Source organism: Callospermophilus lateralis, chromosome 6 (genome assembly GCF_048772815.1).
Source record: "Callospermophilus lateralis isolate mCalLat2 chromosome 6, mCalLat2.hap1, whole genome shotgun sequence".
Lineage (NCBI taxonomy): Eukaryota > Metazoa > Chordata > Mammalia > Rodentia > Sciuridae > Callospermophilus > Callospermophilus lateralis.
Window position 1 is genome coordinate 116037033 of NC_135310.1, and position 18856 is coordinate 116055888.

An 18856-nucleotide genomic window follows, 5' to 3' on the forward strand; every position below is an offset into this window, starting at 1 on the left:
CTGTATATGGCCTTTGATAGTATGGTCATTTAAACAATATTCATTCTGCCTATCCATGAGCATGGGAGGTCTTTCCATCTTCTAATGTCGTCTTTAGTTTCTTTTTTCAGTGTTCTATAGTTTTCACTGTAGAGGGCTTTCGTCTCCTTGGTTAGATTTATTCCTAGGTATTTTATTTGAGACCTTTGTGAATAGGATTGTCAGCCTGTTTTTTTTTAGTCAGCAGATTCATTATTGGTATATAGGAAAGCTATTAATTTTTCTATGCTGATTTTGTAACCTGTTACTTGCTGAATTTACTAACTTTACCATTTCGGTGGAGAGTTTTTTTTTTAATATTTATTTTTTAGGTGTTGATGGACACACAAAACACAATGCCTTTATTTTTTAATATGGTGCTGAGGATCGAACCCGGATTCCGCCCGTGCTAGGCGAGCACTCTACCTCTGAACCACAATCCCAGCCCCTTGGTGGAGCTTTCTGGATCTTGTTAAGTATAAGATCATCATATCATTTGAAAACAGTGATAGTTTTACTTCTTTTTTTCCTATTTGTATCCATTTCCTTTTCTTGCTTAATTGCTTTGGCTAGAATTTCTAGTGCTATATTAAACAAATAGGAGTGGTAAGAGTGGGCATCCTTGTCTTTTTCCAGATTTTAAAGGAAATGCTTTCAGTTTTTCCCTGTTCACTTTGTTGTTAGCTTTGGGTTTTTCAGATATGTAGCCTTTGTGATGTTGAGGTAGGTTCCTTCTATCCTTAGTTTCTTCAGTGTTTTTGTCAGGAATGGGTGCTGAAATTTTGTCTGCATCTACTGAGATGACTAGGTGATTTTTGTCTTTAATTCTATTTATGTGATTAATTACATTTATTGATTTGCATATGTTAAATTATCCTTATATCCTCAGGATAAAACTCATTTGATCATAACGTACAATATTCTCTCTCTCTCTCTCTCTCTCTTTTGGTACCAGGGATTGAACCTAGGACACCTTAACCACTGAGCAACACCCCCAGCCCTTTTAATTCTTTTTATTTGGAAACAGGGTCTCACTAAGTGGCTTAGGGCCTTGCTAAGTTGCTGAGACTGGCTTTAAACTCTGATCCTCTTGCCTCAACCTCCTGAGTGCCTCCTCCATGCCCCGTGACAATATTCTTAATATGTTGTTAAACACAAATTGCTATTATTGGATCAAGAATTTTGCATATAAGTTCATCAGAGATATTTATCTGTAGTTTATTTCCTTGATGTATCCTTATCTGGTTTTGGTATGAGTGTGAATTTGGAAGTGTTCATTCCCTTTCTATTTCATGGAATAATTTGAGGAGCCTTGATACTAGTTCTTTAAAGGACTGGTAGAACCTGTAGTAGAGTTTTATATTTCCTTTACATGTCCTGTGAATGTATTCCTAGATGTTGCATGTATTTAGTAGTTATAAATTATGAATTATTTTACTTATATTTTCTAGCTGGTTTATTTTTGCATGGAACAATATTATATATTTTCATACAGTTATTTGATGTGGTCATCTTAGTGAACTTCCCTTATTTTCTTTAATATTTTTTGGTTGATTCCTATGGTTTTTTCATGAGGCAGTTATCATCTACAAATAATGACTCTTTGCCCCTTTGTTTCCTCATCTGTTTATGTTTGATTTGGTTAATTGCATTATCTTTTGTTCCTAAAAAATCTTAATAGTGATAAGAGTAGTCATACTCAATGTTTCTTGTCTTTTATTAACCTAAAGCTTACATCTTTTAGCCTATATGTATGTGTGTATCAAATTAATGAAGTAATCTTTTATTCCCGGTCAAAACATTTTATAAGGTTGATAATATTTACAAAGGTATTTAAACTTTTACAGATCTAATTATATTTTTTTCTCCTTTAATCTTTTTTTTAAAATTTGTAGTTGTATATGGATAACATGCCTTTATTTGTTTATTTTATTTAAAAAAATGTTTTTTAATTGTAGATGGATACAATATCTTTATTTTCTTACAGTGCTGAGGATCTCTAACTCAGTGCCTCACATGTGCAAGGCAAGTGCTCTACCACTGAGCTACTGCTCTAGCCTCTATTTGTTTATTTTTATGCTGTGCTAAGGATCAAACACAGTGCCTCACACATCCTAGGCAAACATTCTGCCACTGACCTACACCCCACTCCTCCTTTAAGCTTTTAACCTGAAGACGCTTTAAAGAAGATTGAGTATCCTTTGAGACTTTTTATAGTACCTGAAGTTCTTTTATCACACAAAGTTCAGCTACCTTTCAAACCATACAAATCCCACTCTTAGAAAAAGGGATGAGAAATGTGACATTAAAGAAAAGTGAAGGAATGAGTACTGCTCAGTTTCTCATTGTAGGTTGTGTCTTTGTATGTAAAGTAAAACTTCTATACAGTTTTCAGTCTCATGAGAGATTTTCTCCTGAGCTAGAATACTGCTCTCTGAAGTGGTTATGCTAATTTTCAGTCCTACCAACAATGTATAAGTATACCTTTTCCCCCACATCCTCACCAGGAATTATTGTTATTTGTGTTCTTGGTGATTGTTATTCTGATTGGAGTGGGGTAAAATCTCATTATAGTTTTGATTTGCATTTCCCTAATTGCTAAAGGGAACATTTTTTTTTCATTTATCTTGTTGGCCATGTTTTTTTTTTTTTTTTTTTTGAGAAATGTCTGATTAGATCATTTTCCAATTTATTGATTGAGTTTTTTTGTGATAAGTTTTTTGAGTTCTTTATATATTCTGGATATTAATCTCTTGTTGGAAGTAGCTGACAAAGATTCTCTCCCATTTGATAGGCTCTCCCTTCATGCTCTTCTTTCCTTTATAGTTCAGAAGCTTTTCAATTTGATGCCATCTCACTTGTTGATTTTTTTTTTAATTTTATTTTTTGAGCTTCAGGAGTCTTATTAAGGAAGTTGGTACCTGTGCCAATATGCTGGAGTGTCTACTCTGTTTTTCTTCTAGCAGGTATAGTATTTCTGGTCTAATTCTTAGATCTTTGATCCACTTAGAATTGTTTTTTATGCAGGATAAGAGATAGGGTTCTAGTTTCATTCTTCTACAATATGGATGTTCAGTTTTCCCAGCACCAATCATTGGAAAGGTTATCTTTTCTCCAACATGTTTTTTGAGTCTTTCTCATTGCTGTGCCTGTGTGGGTTGTCTCTGTGCCTTCTGTTACATTGGTCCCTACATCTGTTTTTGTGCCAGTACTATGCTCTTTTTGTTTTTATAGCTCTGTAGTATAGTTTGAAATCAGGTATTTTTACCTCCAGCATGGCTCCTTTTGCTCAGAGTTGCTTTGATTTTTCTGGGTTTTTAATTCTTCCATATGAATTTTAGGACTTTTTTGTAGCTCTATGAAGAGTATCATTGGTATTTTGATGGGGATTGCATGGAATCTGTAGGTCACTTTTGGTAATTTGGCCATTTTAGCAATATCTATCCTGCCTATCCAAGAACATGGGAAAGCTTCCCGTCTTCTAGTGTCATCTTTAATTTCTTTCTTCAGCGTTCAATAATTTTTATTATAGAGGTCTTTCACCTCTTTGGCTAGATTTATTCCTAGGTATTTCATTTTTTGAAACTATTGGAATGGAAGTGTTTTCCTGATTTCTTTTTCAGTGAATTCATTATTGGTTTAAATAAAAGCTATTGATTTTTGTGTGCTGTCTTTGTATCCTGATACTTTGCTGAATGTGTTTATCAGTTCTAGATGTCCTGTGGTGGATTTTTTTTTTTTTTTTAAGGCAAGAGTAAATAAAGTAGGATTTATTTAAGTGAGAGGAGAAGAGAGAACTCTTACAATGCAGGAGTGGACCTGGCAGCAGGAAAAACCCCTCTGGTGGAGTTTTTTAATCTTCTCGATATAGGATCATAATCTGCAGTGATAGTTTGAATTCTTCCTTTCTTATTTGTATTCCTTTTATTTCCTCCAGTTGCCTAATTGCCCTGCCTAAAATTTCAAGTACTGTATTGAATAGGAGTGTTGAGAGTGGACATTCTTGTCTTGTTTCTGATTTTTGGAGAAAATGCTTTCAGTTTTTACTTATTCAATATGAGATCAGCTTTGGGTTTCTTGTATATAGTCTTCATGATGTTGAGGTAAGCTTGTGTCCCTAGTTTCTTCAGTGTTCTTTTTTTTTTTTTTTTTTAATTTTGCCAAAGGCTTTTCTGCACCTGTTGATATGATCATGGGTATTTTGTTGTTAATTTTATTTATCTTGTGAGTTACATTTGTTCATTTGCACCTTTTGAGCCATCCTTGCATCCTTGGAATGAAACCAGCTTGATCTTGATGTACAATCCTGTTAGTGTGCTGTTGAATAGGATTTGCTGTTTTTTTCATTGGTTCTTTTTAATTGTACATGTCAGTAGATTCCATTTTGATATAATTATACAAGCATGGGTGGATTTGCTGATAGTTTTATTAAGGAGTTTTGCATCTGTTCATCTGGAATATTGGTCTGTAGTTTCCTTTTCTTGATATGTTCTTATCTGGTTTTGGTATCAGGTGGTACTCGCTTTATAAAATGAATTTAGAAGTGTCCCCTTTTTCTACTTTATGGAATGATTTGAGGAGAACTTGGCATTAGTTCTTCATTAAAGGTCTGGTGGGGTCCAGCTGCGAATCCATCTGGGTCTGGGCTTTTCTTTGTGGGGAGATTTTATTACTGCTTCAATGTTTTTCCTTGTTATTGGTCTGTTTAGGTTTTCTACATCCTCTTGGTTCAATTTTGATAGGTTGTATGTGTCTAGAAATTTGTTCCAATTTTTTGGAATTTGGAATATGTTTTCAAAATAGACGCTACTGATCCTCTGGATTTCACTGATGACTGTGATATCTCCTCTTTCATTTTGAGTTTTATTAATTTGGGGTTTCTATTTCTTTTGGATAGTTTGGCTAAGAGTTTAGCAGTCTTTATCTTTTCAAAAAAAAAACGCAACCTTTTTATTACATTGATCCTTTATATTTTTCATTCTCTATTTCATTTATTTCTGCTCTGATTTTAATTATTTTCTTCCTTCTACTATTTTTTTAGATTATAAAAACTTCTTCTTTAATCAAGGCTTTTAACATGGAACAGATTTCTCCAATAAAATGGAAAATTTCCAATACATTAAAACATGAATCCATAAGTCATAGTACATACAACACCCAGCAGGAAAAACCAAAACAGCAAGTTCACACAATCCCTATAACAGCCGTGCTCTGATTCCCAGATGCACCCTCCATCTGCCAAGTATGTTCAGCTGGATACAGAGCACCCTGTGGCTCCTGGGGTCACACCCAGCTAAGGCTCTGAGGTCCACAGAGCACTCACTGGCAGGGCGGCAGTGGCTCTATTCCATAGGCAAAGCAGTTACCAGCACATTCAAACAGGGTATTGAAATCCTTTAAATATCAAAGTGGAAAACAAGAAGGCAACATAATCATGTTACCAGAAAGATGTCAGAAAGTAAGGACAGCTGTGTAAAGGTCGAGGCTGAAAAGTGGCTCACCAGCTTCACTTCTTTGGCTTCTTGGGTAGTGGCCGTGGGAACAGCAAGATGTGAGGTTCTGGTTCATGGATCATATAATGAACCATCTCTGACTGCTGAGTGCCAAGATTGCTCCATTCATATTCAGACATCAGTGGGTCTTAGGGACCAGTTTGGCTATGTCCTTGGGCAACATAACTTGCCTGTCCATGACTCGATAGGCCCGTGGATTTGTTGGTGTGTGCCTGTGGGCCTGACAGGAGCGAAAGGTTTCTACCACCAGGAGATGATGGTTTGGAGCCCATTGTGGTGATTAGTGTCCATTTTTAAGGGACCCCTCAGTTCCCCTTCTCTGGGTCTTCCCCTCCCCCTGGGCAAAGCTGTTGTCTGGGCATTAGGTTTTGGTCCCGGTCCTTTATGCCCTTCCTTCTACTAGTTTTGGAAGCGTGTGTGTGTGTGTGTGTGTGTGTGTGTGTTTCCTAGGACCTTGCAGTGTATTATTAGGTTACTTTTTTGGGATCTCTGATTTTTATGTGTAGGCACTCACAGCTATAAATGTTCCTCTTAGCACCATCTTTATAGTGTCAGAGATTCTGGATGTTATATCTCTAATCTTGTTTGAATCTTAAGAATTTTAAAATTTCTCCCTTGCTTTCTTTTATGGCCCATTCATTATTCAACAGTGCATTGTTAAGTCTCTGTGTGTTTCTGTAGTTTTTCTTGTTGAAATATAATTTCATTCCATTATGATTTGGCAAGTCAAGGAATTCACATATGTACATATATATGAACACAATTGTATATTTTTAATACAAATATAAACATGTATAATTAAAAATATTTTCCAAGACGTCATGTATTTGCTGACTTACTTCATGGTCTGTTTTGGAGAAAATTCCACAAGCAGCTGAGATGAAAGTGATTTTTTTAGTATGAAGTGTCTTTACTTGTTTTATGTCTGGATGACATCTATTAGTGAGAGAACTGTTAAAATCACCCAGTATTATTGTACTGGGGTCTGTCTGAGCCTTTATGTTGAGTAGTGTTTTTTTTATGTGGTTAGGTGCTCTGACATTTGGGGCATAGACATTTACTATTGTTATATTTTCTTACTGAATTATTCCCTTTAGCAGTGTAATGTAGCTTTCTTTATCTCTTTCCTTCTCCCATTGAGCCACCATGCTCCTTGCCTGCCACTTTGTATTCCTTTTATTAATTTTCTTCCTATTCTGGCATCCAATTTGGTTTTTGCTTGGTTGCTAGCTCTCTGAGATGCCTACAGCTGTTTTTCTACAGCCTTCCTACCTCAATATGCTGCTGCAAACTGTTGTTTTAATTTCGTCTTGGTGATCTGCTATAATATTGTGGATTCCTCTAATTTGCCATTTCTTCCTCCAGACAAAGATTTATGCATCTAGTATAGGTGATAAGATGCCTGCATGTTTGAGAAGAAATCTCAATATTTCACATTGCATAATTAAAAAAAAACAAAACCATACACCATGGTGGAAGTTCAGAGCCAGTCCCAATGGCATTATCTACCTCTCTGTAAAGCATGTGTCTTTCTTAATGGTCTCTCCAGGTTTCTTCTCTCAATAAATATTTAAAATGAATGAACACAAGAAACTAATTTCAGTTACAAATTATTCTTTGATGATGTACTTTGGAGTTTTGTTTTGTTTTCTTCCCTCTATATAGGTGATAAAGCTGACTCTTAAGCTTCTTGTGTACCAATTTTGAAATTTCTACAATTGCAGTATTCATAAAGTAAATGAAATACTTTTCACATAATAATTCTTTGTTAACTATTGCTACATAACAAAGCTTTCTAAAATTAATGGCTTAAATGGATAATGATTTTATATTTAATACAGTTTTGTGGATCAGGAATTTGAATAGGGCCCAGCTGGGTTGGTGTGTGTCTGCACCACATGATGTCTGCTGAAGGTAGAACATCCTCACATATCTATGCCCTTGACTAGAGGGGCTCTGATGACAGTGAGCAGGTTGTAATGACTTGACTGGGATCATATGTCTGGGACTTGGTTTTCATTTCACCCAGGGTTTTTTGGTTCTTCCTTGGGCAGTATCATGGCCTCTCATTTTCCATCTGACTTCTCCACATGATCAAGGTAACTCAGGATTCTCAATGGGCAAAAGCAGAAGCTGCCCAACTTTCTCAAGGCACAGTCCTGGAACCTCACTTCTGTGATCCCAGGACCATCCAAGATTCAGGGAGAATGGAAATGGAATCCACTTCTCAGTAGGCAGATGGTATGTTTGTATAGGGAAGGGAAGAGAATTGAAAGCAGCTATTTTTGGGACTATCTATCCCAGTAATAATGTATTTGTATGAACTTTTCGAAATTTCCATTCCTCCACATAAATTTTGAATCTCATGTTTTATTCTGGTTTTATAGCTTAATTATCCTGATTTTATATCCAAGCTAAAACAAATTAAAAGGCAGTGTGGCAGAGTTATAAAATGTAACTTAAAAAACTATCTTCTGTATCTATGCCATTACAGGTGTGAAAATAGTCTCATAGAAGTTAAAATGTTTGTCAAAGGTCACATGTATAAGTAATGGCAGAATAACTTATAAAACTGAAGAAGTAAGTCAATACAAGTTTCACTTTTTAGACTTTAAAAATATTTTTCCAGGGGCTATGGCTGTAGCTCAGTGGTAGAGTGCTTGCCTCACACATGTGAGGCACTAGGTTTAATCCTCAGCACCACATAAGAATAAAATTAAATAAACATAAAAAAATTTTAAAAAGTTGAAAAAATATTTTTTCCAATTCAAATGCTTATCAAAACAATTTGTGGCTTAAAAATTAACTTTATTCTTGTGTGGTTTCAAAATATATGCATTTAAGAAGGTTCATGTGTAAAAGCAGGTAGACCCCAACTATCAGGTTGTAAATAAGCTAGCCCAACTTTTTCCATTTAAGCCATGAATTGATAACTTTGTTAGCATCATTTACCCTTTTGTAAATAATATTCATAATAGAATTATATCCTAAATGAATTTCTTGGTGGATATTTTGTGAACTTGTGGTCTAAGGGATGTAAACTATAATAGCCACCTTTGCATTACTATAATTATATAGCAGGCTCACTATAAAGGAGAGAGGTTTGTTTAGCTCACAGTTTTAGAGGTTCAAGGGTATAGCAGTGGCTTTGGCTGAGGACCTCATGCCGACGTTGTTGAGAATGCATGTTGACAAAAGAAATCACATCTTGAAACAGGGAAGCCAGAGAGCTGCTAGGTGATTCCAGGCTTGTTCTTTTTATAGCAGTCCTCTAGAGAGAACTGTCTATTGGTCTCTTCAGAACTGCTTTAGTCCTGTCCCAGGGCAATGCCCTCAATGACCCAAGGACTTCCCACTAGGCCCCATCTCTTAAAGGTTACATATCACTCCCACCACCATCATCCTCAGGACCAACCCTCTAACACATGGGCCCCTGGGGAAAAACAACATCCAAACCCTAGGGTGTACCTACAACAACTGTTTAAATCAGTGGCTCTTCTCCAGGCTGCTCATTAGAATCACTTCAGAGTGATGATTCCAATGCCTGGGCTCCATTCCAGACTCATTCAATAAGAATCTCTCAGGGATGGGACTCAAGTATTTCCCCCCCTCTTTTTAAGTTCCCCATATAGTTGCTATGTGTGGCAACTCACTGAGAATCACTGGTCTAATTAAAATTATTTCTATTTGCTAATAAAAATTCTGTTTATTCCACACTAAGTGGCTATTTTCCATACCCAGCAATATTCTCTTTATGTCTCCACTTGGAAAAACATAATTAAAATGTAAATTTAGCAAATGAAATTATATGTATTGAGAAGTGAAGAGCTGGAGAAACCTATTAAGATAGATATTTACATATGTACTATTAATGTTTCTGATATATCAGTTGAAGAATTGTAAATTTCCCTTTTGAGCTAGTTAACCAAAAGTCAATCATAGTTTGGCAAGAGTTATTCTGTCAATAATTTGAGTCTTGGCCATGACCTAGACAAAATGTTAAGAGATTCATACCAGACTGTGTTCACTAGGACTATGCATTGCATCCTTTCACCCAGACCGTGTTTGTACCTTCATCGGAACAATGGATAGTAATGTGAGCAGTCCTGGTAACAAGAATAGGATTCTGGAGTGAGTTTCTAGTAGCTTTCAGAATTTCCTAGCTAACATAAGAAATGAACATGTTATTTTGAACATCAGTTGGGTAACCCAGAAGAAAAAATGAAAAAACCTCGTCGGATCCTTTGTCTAGAGCATAGTCAGTTCTTGATCATACATTAGGGAGGGATTGGCAAAATGACCTGTTGACCAAATCCAGGTCTTTTTTTTTTTTTTTTTTGGTATTGGGGATTGAACCCAGGGGCACTCAACCACCGAGCCACATCCTCAGCCCTTTTTTGTATTTTATTTAGAGACAGGGTCTCACTGAGTTACTTAGGGCCTCACCAAGTTGCTGAGGCTGGCTTTGAACTTTCGATCCTCCTGCCTTAGCCTCCTAAACCACTGGGATTACATGTGTGTGCCGCTGTGCCCAGCTCAAGTTTTTTTTTTGTTTTAATTTTAGTTGTAGGTGGACACAATTCCTTTATTTCATTTTTATGTGGTGCTGATGATCGAACCCAGTGCCTTCCACAAGCGGGGCGAGCACTTTATCACTGAGCTACGACCCCAGTTCTCCAGTTCTTTTTTTTTCTAATAAATAGTTTTACTGAAACAGCCTTGTTCTATGAGGCTATTTGTTGTCTATGGCTGCATTTAGGCTCCCGTGGCAGAGTCGTATGGTTGTGACAAAGGCTGTATAGTGAACAAAACCTAAAATACTTTCTATCTGATCCTTTGCAGAAAGTTTGCCCTCCTTCGTATTGGGCCGTTGTCTTACACATTAGACTACGGTAGCACACATTACCTGCTATGCTCCTAAACAGAGTCTTTGAAGCTGAATTTGGTCCTTCATACATTTAGAGACATTTCAGTTTTGAGGCTGCACTGGAAGGAGAGGGATTTGTCCTGGCAATAACAGGAGGATGTTGCTAGTCCCCTGACGCTCCTACCTATTATAAGGAGACCAGGAGCTCTCTCACTTACCTGAGTGGATGTCTCTTTGTTAGCTGGTCCTTCCCTGTTCTTCTGCATCACAGTCCTTGCTGTTGATTCCTTTGTTGGGGGCAGGCGTGTGATAGTAGGTAGCTTCAGGAACTTGGTCTGTGAAGCTCTTCATTGTAGTTGTAGGACAGAAAGGCTATTTTTACCTTGCAAATAATGGATCTGGATATGGAAGTTTTAAAGCCTTGATTCTGGTCCAAGTAGAGAGTTCATGAAGGTATAGACGGCCACTGGGGAAAACATATCCGGCTCAATTCCCCTAGTGTCTGGTGCAACAGAGGAGTAGCTGAGTCACCTCTGGGCAACCAGATCTCTCTCCACCTGGGGAATGCTAGTAAAGTCTCCATATAATATGGAAGAGAAGTACCTGCAAATTAGCTTTCTAAAATCCTAAATCCCCTTTCTAACATGTAAAAGTATTCATCAACCTATAACCTTTGATTTTCAGTTACTTTATAGAAAGACATTGCGTATAAAAGCAAGGAAGTGCCTATAAGTGAAATAAATGTAGTGAGGTTCTGGTAAACACTAGTAACCTAATCATCAGAGCTACAAGATTGAGATGGAAATTAGTCTTTTTAAAAATTTTTTTTTTTTTAGTTGTAGATGGACACAATACCTTTATTTTATTTATTTACTTTTATGTGGTGCTGGGGATTGAACCCAGGGCCTCACATCTGCAAGGCAAGAGCTCTACCACTGAGCCACAACCCCAGCCCAGAAATTATAGTCTTGAGAAAACTTCTGGAGTTCTTCTTTTTTGGGAGGGGCTTGGATGCTACTGTAGACTTTCATTAATGTCAAGTTATTTTTGTGATTCCAGAAGATTACTTTTTGGAGAGTATTTAAGATGGTTTTACACCAAAGTATCTTCTGTGAAATCTGATAATTTTATTTATTCTGTTTGTAATTGAGGCCTAGATGTATGCCTGGGTGTATCTGGGTATAGTTATGCTAAACCTTACTAAATAAATGTATGTAAAATAATGTTGATTTTTTTTTTTTCTTTTTCCTGCGGGTACAATAAGGAATATGGGACCTGTACTTGGCTCAGTTTTCTAGAATGTGATGGTTTTAATTGCCTGAATGTTTGAAGATCCTGGCATTTTGCTTTTCCACTGTGACAAGGCCTGAAAGTAGGTTGAGTGTTTCTCAGAATAAATCAGTTAATAAAACAACCATTGATGAGTGCTCTCTCATGTTAATTTTTTGAGCACTTTGAACTTTTGCTTAGTTGTGTTATCAGATGGCTTTCTGAGTGCACTGTCTTCCATGCTAACTCTTACCCCTTCTTTGTGTGCTAGATCAGTGACTACCGTCTGTTCTACAAGATGAGTAACAGCCACCCTCTTCGCCCCTTTACTGCAGTGGGGGAAATTGATCACGTGCACATTTTGTCTGAGCACATCGGTGCCTTGTTGATTGGGGAAGAATATGGTGACGTCACATTTGTCGTTGAAAAGAAACGTTTTCCTGCCCACAGGGTAATTTTAGCAGCCAGATGCCAATATTTTCGGTAAGTGTGTAATATTTTTTTGAAAATTTAAGTCATTGTGTAGAAAACACTGGTATTTTCTACTCTGAAAAATATGCACCTAAGCAAACTAGCAAATTCTAGCAAACTTTTAATTCAGCCTCTCTAAGAATTTCATCTTGGTAGACTTTTTAAAATTATTATTAGTTTTTAGAATCACCTTTTCCTTTAGGAACCATCTTAGAGTTAAGGAGTTTGAAGGCCTCCCAGGCCAGACAGTACCCATTGACTATTTTTTAAGATCTGAAGAATATTTCTTAGACTGAGTCTTTTTCCCCCACTACATGGGATGACATTTATTTTATTCAAATATGTACATGCATTTTTGCTTTAACATTTGTGACCAATAGTGTATAAGAACAATGCTAGTGGCCTTAGCTTCTCTACTGGGACCTGCACACAGCAGGAGTTAGGTGTTTATATAATTTTTATTTGATTTTCAAATTAATAGAATTATAAAATAATTTAGTGAACCTGAATAATATTCATGCAAAATACAAAAGGATATAAATGATTTCATTGTAGTCTGTATTTCTGCAATTTTATATTCAAAACAGTAAATTAACATTTTTTTTTTAAACAGAATTCCTTTAATTTTGGATTGTATGCCTTTCACATCACTGATTGGCAGATAGACTTCTTGTAATTTAGGTAATACTCAGCTTCCAACCTGCTAATGAACATGTATGCCTCTTGGATTCCGGCTGCTGAGGCCTAGGACCTGTAGGTAACTTGAGAGATCTGTAAGATGAGTAAACTTTTAAACTCAGTTAAAAGAAACAAATAGGGATGGAGACTAAGTTTCATAGTTATATTAGAACTAAGACTAAACAAAATATATACTTAATTAATGTAAAAATCCCACATAAATACAGCTATTGTTTATTATTAGATCCTTTATTTTCAGATTATACTGATCTCTTAATTACCCTTCATTTTACTTACATTAGTTATAAGGGAATTGTCTCTGAATTATTGACTGAGTGATAATGTATCTCTTATAATGGACCTTATTTATTTACAAGTAACAAATGGTCCATACAATTATAGATTTTTCCTAAGAAGCTGATCTAAAAATGGAGAGAGGTCCATGCCTCTAAAATTTTAGTTGCCTTCTAGCGAAAATGGCACATTGGCTTTTATAAGATCTGTCTTGACTCTTTCCTGAGGTACAGGAGGTGAGTAAGGAAGGTTCCATATTTACTGTGAAAAGTTCCCTCTTATACAGTTAACTTGCCCTTTACTGGGAATTGACAGTCTTTTGTGACAGCGATTGTGAAGGTGCTTAGGCCTCTCCCAACTGCTGACGGTTAACTGTTTTGCATAAGACAAACTAAGATGACAAAACAGCAACACCCAGATTCACATATGTTGTAATAAAGTGTGTCTCTTGGAAATATGTGTTCTAGCTAGAACTGCTAGAGTCACTTATGAACATTTTCAACACTTCCATCTTGTTCAAATAAAATACTACTATATATGAAATCAGGAGCTTAGAAAAGACGGGAGAAGTTTTGTTAACAGATTCCTGTTAACATTCTCCTTTTCAGTTTCCTTGGTACCTTAGCCAACTCATCTGACCTTGGCCAGGTCATTATTTGTTACCAGCCTCTGACCTCTGCACATTTTTCCTTTTGTGTATCTTTAAGTTTTCTTACTTTTGGTCCACTTACTACTATTAAAGTTTTTTTTTTTTTTTAATTTTTTTTGTAGTTGTAGATGGACAGAATGCCTTTACTTTATTTGTTTATTTTTATATGATGCTGAGGATCAAAACCAGTGCCTCATGCATGCTAGGCCAGCGCTCTACCACTGAGCTACAGCCCCAGTCCCTATTAAAGTGTTTTTAAGAGTTTTCTCCTGCCGGGCATCATGGCACACACCTGTAATCCCAGCAGCTAGGGAGGCTGAGGCAGAAGGATCTCAAGTTTAAAGCCAGCCTCAGCAATTTTGCAAGGACCTGAGCAACTTAGGGAGACCCTGTCTCTAAATAAAATATAAAAAAAAGGTCTGGGAGTGTGGCTCAGTGGTTAAGTGTCTCTGGATTCAATCCCCAGTGGTGGTGGGGGGGAAGGTCTACTCTTCATTAAGTCAGAATTTTTCAGCTTTATGTTTAATATTTTTGAATATGTATACCTTGCAGTTTACAGTATTCAAAAATAATTGGAACTAACTGTGGGTATCTTTGGGGTTATCAGTATATTCTTAAACTCAAATACTTTTTAGAAATTGGGAGGCCATATTGAGTGAATGCAGTGTACTTCCCTCACTTTTTCTTAATGTCTCTCTGAATATCGAACCTTTGTAATATTTGATGACTCATTGGCTAAACTCAGAGCCGTTACCAAGACTTTCTTGATTAGATTCTCATTGAACACTATTCTTGTGCAAAATAAACCAAACTATCGGTAGTCAGGAGAGGCCTAACTGCTGTCATAAAAGCCTATCAATTCCCAGGTAAGGACAACCTAACTATACAAGAGTAACTTTTCACAGTAAGCATGGAACCTTCCTTACTTGTCCGCTATATCTTGTGAGAGAACCAAGATAGATCTTTCCAAGACAGTACTTATCAGTCTCCATTGGTCTTTGTAATGGCTGCATAGAATATTATGTCATCATTTTTCAGCCATATTCAACCATGTTCCTATTGAGGTTTCCCCAGTGTTTCAGTATATATTTTTTTGTATTTACCTTTACTATGTTATTTCTCTATAGTTGAGTCTTGAGAGAGAGATTACTGACTTGAATGGTATACACATTTCAGATTTCAATTACTAAATTACTTTCTGAAAATGGAGGCCCATTTTTATATACTCTCAAAGTAGTGCAGGAAAGAACCTTCTTATTGCTTTCAAAGCTCTGGATATTAACCGGCTTTCTAATTTCTACCAGTCTGCAGGGGAAAATCACATCTGATTGTTGTTTTTAATTTGATCTGGTTACATCTTTTTGTATAGAGATTTAGTTTTTAAACTGCCTATTGATTTTTAGTATCTTTATATTGATTTCATTGTTCTTCTTAAAGGATGACTTCCGATTTCCTATTTAATCTTAAGCTCTCAGGATAACTCATTAGTTCAGTTGTTTATGAAATTAATTCAAATGGTTTTTAAATTCCTCTTCTTCTTGCTTTAACAAATCATTTAAAATATTACTTTTCATTTTTTCACCTGGATCTTTGTGCCATTAAACAAATATATGTTTGTATAACACTGATAACTATTATTTCACATATGTTGTAGCAAATCTTACCGAGGCTTTCCTCCTGTGTTTCTTCTCTGATGTGTAGAGCGTTGCTGTATGGTGGAATGCGGGAATCTCAGCCTGAAGCAGAAATCCCTCTTCAAGACACCACTGCAGAAGCATTCACAATGCTACTCAAATACATCTACACTGGGCGGGCGACACTGACAGATGAGAAGGAGGAGGTGCTGCTGGACTTTTTGAGCCTGGCTCATAAATATGGATTTCCAGAGCTGGAGGATTCTACTTCTGAATATCTCTGCACCATACTTAACATTCAGAATGTCTGTATGACTTTTGATGTCGCCAGTCTCTACTCACTTCCCAAGTTAACTTGTATGTGCTGCATGTTCATGGACAGAAATGCTCAGGAGGTGCTCTCAAGTGAAGGTTTCCTCTCCCTTTCCAAGGTGTGTTGTTGTTTGCAAGTGGTTTGTAGGTATGCATTGTTTTATTTATATGGGTACAGTGGCAATACAATAATGAACTAAAAACAAAAAATAAAGAACCTCTTTGATACCAATGATATCTGTCTAGCCACTTGCCTCTGCTTGCTGGGACTGTAGATCAGAGAAGAAGAGAAGCTAATTGATTCTGTTTTCTTTTAAGAGTCTTCTGGCAAGTTTTATGTGCAAAAGAGACTGTGCTGTTGGGTGATTGTTTTCAGGATGATGACAGCCAAATAGGGTCCTTTGTGGTACTGCATACTACTTCTTGGTTTTGTATTTCTCTGACGGAGAGTGCAACTAATCATTCTTCTAAAAAAAAAATACATAAGTATATATTTTAGTTGTAGTTGGACACAATACCTTTATTTAATTTATTTATTTTTATGTGATGCTGAGGATCGAACCCAGGGCCTCACATGTGCTGGGCAAGCACTCCACAGTTGAGCCATGACCATAGCCCTTAATCATTTTTTTAGCAAGAGGGAAAATTGATAAAGAAAGTCTGATGAGTCATTGATGTATTTAAAACACTGCTTTTTTTTTGGCTGGCTCAAAATTCACTATCATAGGTAGAGTAAAACTATTTTGCTCAAGTCTTTTAATTTTCAAATGCCAGATGTATCTTATTGATTTACAAGTGTACGTTCTCCTAAAGAACTTGTTATGTATTGAGAGCTCTTCACTTGGTCACTTTTCTTCCTGCTGTTTTAAAAAAGACAGGTACAGATGTATTGGAGAGACCATCTAGTAGTACAAGGTACCTGGGCAGGAAGGAAAGGGCTACCTTCCTTTCTTATTATTAAGGCAGCCATAATAAGCAAGTGGCATAAGGAAAGATGAAGGTCAGAAGGAATTGTCTAAATATAAGTGATATCTGCAGTTCTGTAAAGCCTAGGCTGATTGATTGTACACATGGTTGGTCTCTATCATAACTGGATTTTTCCTTTTTTATCATTTTCAGACAGCACTTTTAAACATTGTGTTAAGAGATTCATTTGCGGCTCCTGAAAAAGATATTTTCTTAGCCTTGTTAAACTGGTGTAAGCACAACTCAAAGGAGAATCATGTGGAAATCATGCAGGCTGTGCGTTTACCTTTGATGAGCCTCACTGAACTTCTCAATGTTGTGAGGCCCTCGGGACTGTTGTCTCCGGACGCCATTCTGGATGCTATTAAAGTACGGTCGGAGAGCCGGGATATGGATCTCAATTATAGAGGCATGCTCAGTAAGTACCTGGTTATCCTGAATTCACCAAAAGTTTTATTTGCATCTTTTTCCATTTGTAGCTACTCACTACAAAACCATAGTGCAGGTATAAATGGTATATGTAGGGCTAAACATCTCTAGTTCCTATGGAATATCTTTCCTGTTATTATCTATGAATTCTTCCTGAGATTTATTAGACCCCCACATGACTATTTCTAGTCATTCCTGGACAAATTTCATCTATTCCCCAGAATATCAGAAATCATTTTTCTGAAAAGCTGCTTTGCATCCTAAGACCTTTCTTCACTTCCTCCATCAGAGAAGTACTTAGTACATGCTGTGTATATATTTTGGTATTACAGACATGGAGATTCTAAATAACAGCCCTGATATTTAACATTGACACGGCATTTTCAATACTTATGTGGTAAATTTTTTTATTAGTGAAAATAATAGCAATTAACACTTAACAAATGCTTACTGTGCAGTGAGAACAGGTCCTTCCAACCTGACCATTTAGATTTCATAGCTCTTTGTGAGGTAGTTCTTATGTTTAACTAATTTTACAAATGAGGAAGCACAGAGACATTAGTAACTTGCCCAAGGTCACACAGAAAAACAAGGAGCCAAGAATCAAACCTATATAGTTTGACTTCAGAGTCTGTTTAAGTAACCACTATATTATGCTGCATAAGTGTAAAAAAACAGTCTCTTTGATCCTTTTAATTTCATTGTGATATAAGATATAACTTGCATGGAAACTGAAATACAGTGTCCAAGAGGGTACATGCTATGCCATTTCAGAGAGAGTGGCTTAGAATGAGGGAGATTTCATGGAGCTTATGAAGCTCAAGTTTGATTTGAATGGCATCAGTTTTGGGTGAATTTCAGGTGGGAAGACCAGTGAGGCTAATTAGAGGTTAGAGCATTTGAGGGGCCACATCTAGAAGAGCCTGATTAGAATAGAAGGCTTATGGGGCTAGAGTTGTGGCTCAGTGGGTGGTAGAACACTTGCCTAGCATATGTGAGGCACTGGGTTCTATCCTCAGCACCACATAAAAATAAGTAAATAAAATAAAAGTATTATCTATCTATAACTAAAAAATAATAAAAAAGAATAGAAGGCTTATGTTGATTAATAATAAATTATGTATAGGTCATTTCAAGCCAAATCATGGAAGTCTTTGAAACTGCTTGGAATCTCCTTGTTATGCATGGGAGTGCAGAGGGACAGCAGCAGGTGCACAGTTGAGGTCTGGGCAGATTGATCTGTGGTGCTGTCCTTGATGATTTGGAATAGGGAGTAACTGAATTTAGGAAGACCAGTGAGGAGGGCTTTTAATCTGTACACAATTGATAACAGTGTTATACCAGGTGGTGTCAGAAAAATGGAAAATAATGGATGTATAGGAGGGATATTATGGAAAAATATTAGATTTTAGTGATTCAAGGGATTTCAAGTTGGGTACCAAATTTAGGATAAAGTTAACATATTTTTTCAAATTGAAGAAGCCAGAAATTCTGAGGCATTATTATTTTATGTACCACCAAGAAAGAAAAGAATACTGCCAATTAAATCATGGCACTCCATGATATCCTAATTTCAGAATTGTTGAAATTTGAAAGACATTCCTTAGAGTTAATGAAATATAGGCTGAGCTTGGTTTTTGATTTATTGCATTTGAGGGTTTCTGGGACATTTAAGCTGTAAATTCTGTTTAATGTTAGTCATTTCTCTGAGTGATCTCTTCCTTGACCATGGCGTTAGACATGCTTGAAATACTGA

At 36.5% G+C, this 18856-nt stretch overlaps 1 protein-coding gene across 2 annotated transcripts in view; it reads left to right on the top strand.

The window, feature by feature from the left end:
• Positions 1-18856, top strand: part of Btbd9 (BTB domain containing 9) — a 398183-nt gene that overhangs the window by 31439 nt on the left and 347888 nt on the right. The window contains exons 1-4 of one of the 2 annotated variants that reach the window (XM_076858777.1): positions 11706-11770; positions 11939-12150; positions 15461-15824; positions 16825-17089. In XM_076858777.1, coding sequence (XP_076714892.1) covers positions 11966-12150; positions 15461-15824; positions 16825-17089 — 814 coding nt within the window. In that variant the 5' untranslated portion in view covers positions 11706-11770; positions 11939-11965. Of the gene's footprint in view, positions 1-11705; positions 11771-11938; positions 12151-15460; positions 15825-16824; positions 17090-18856 lie in introns of those variants that run through there. The other variant, XM_076858778.1, reaches the window with a different exon arrangement.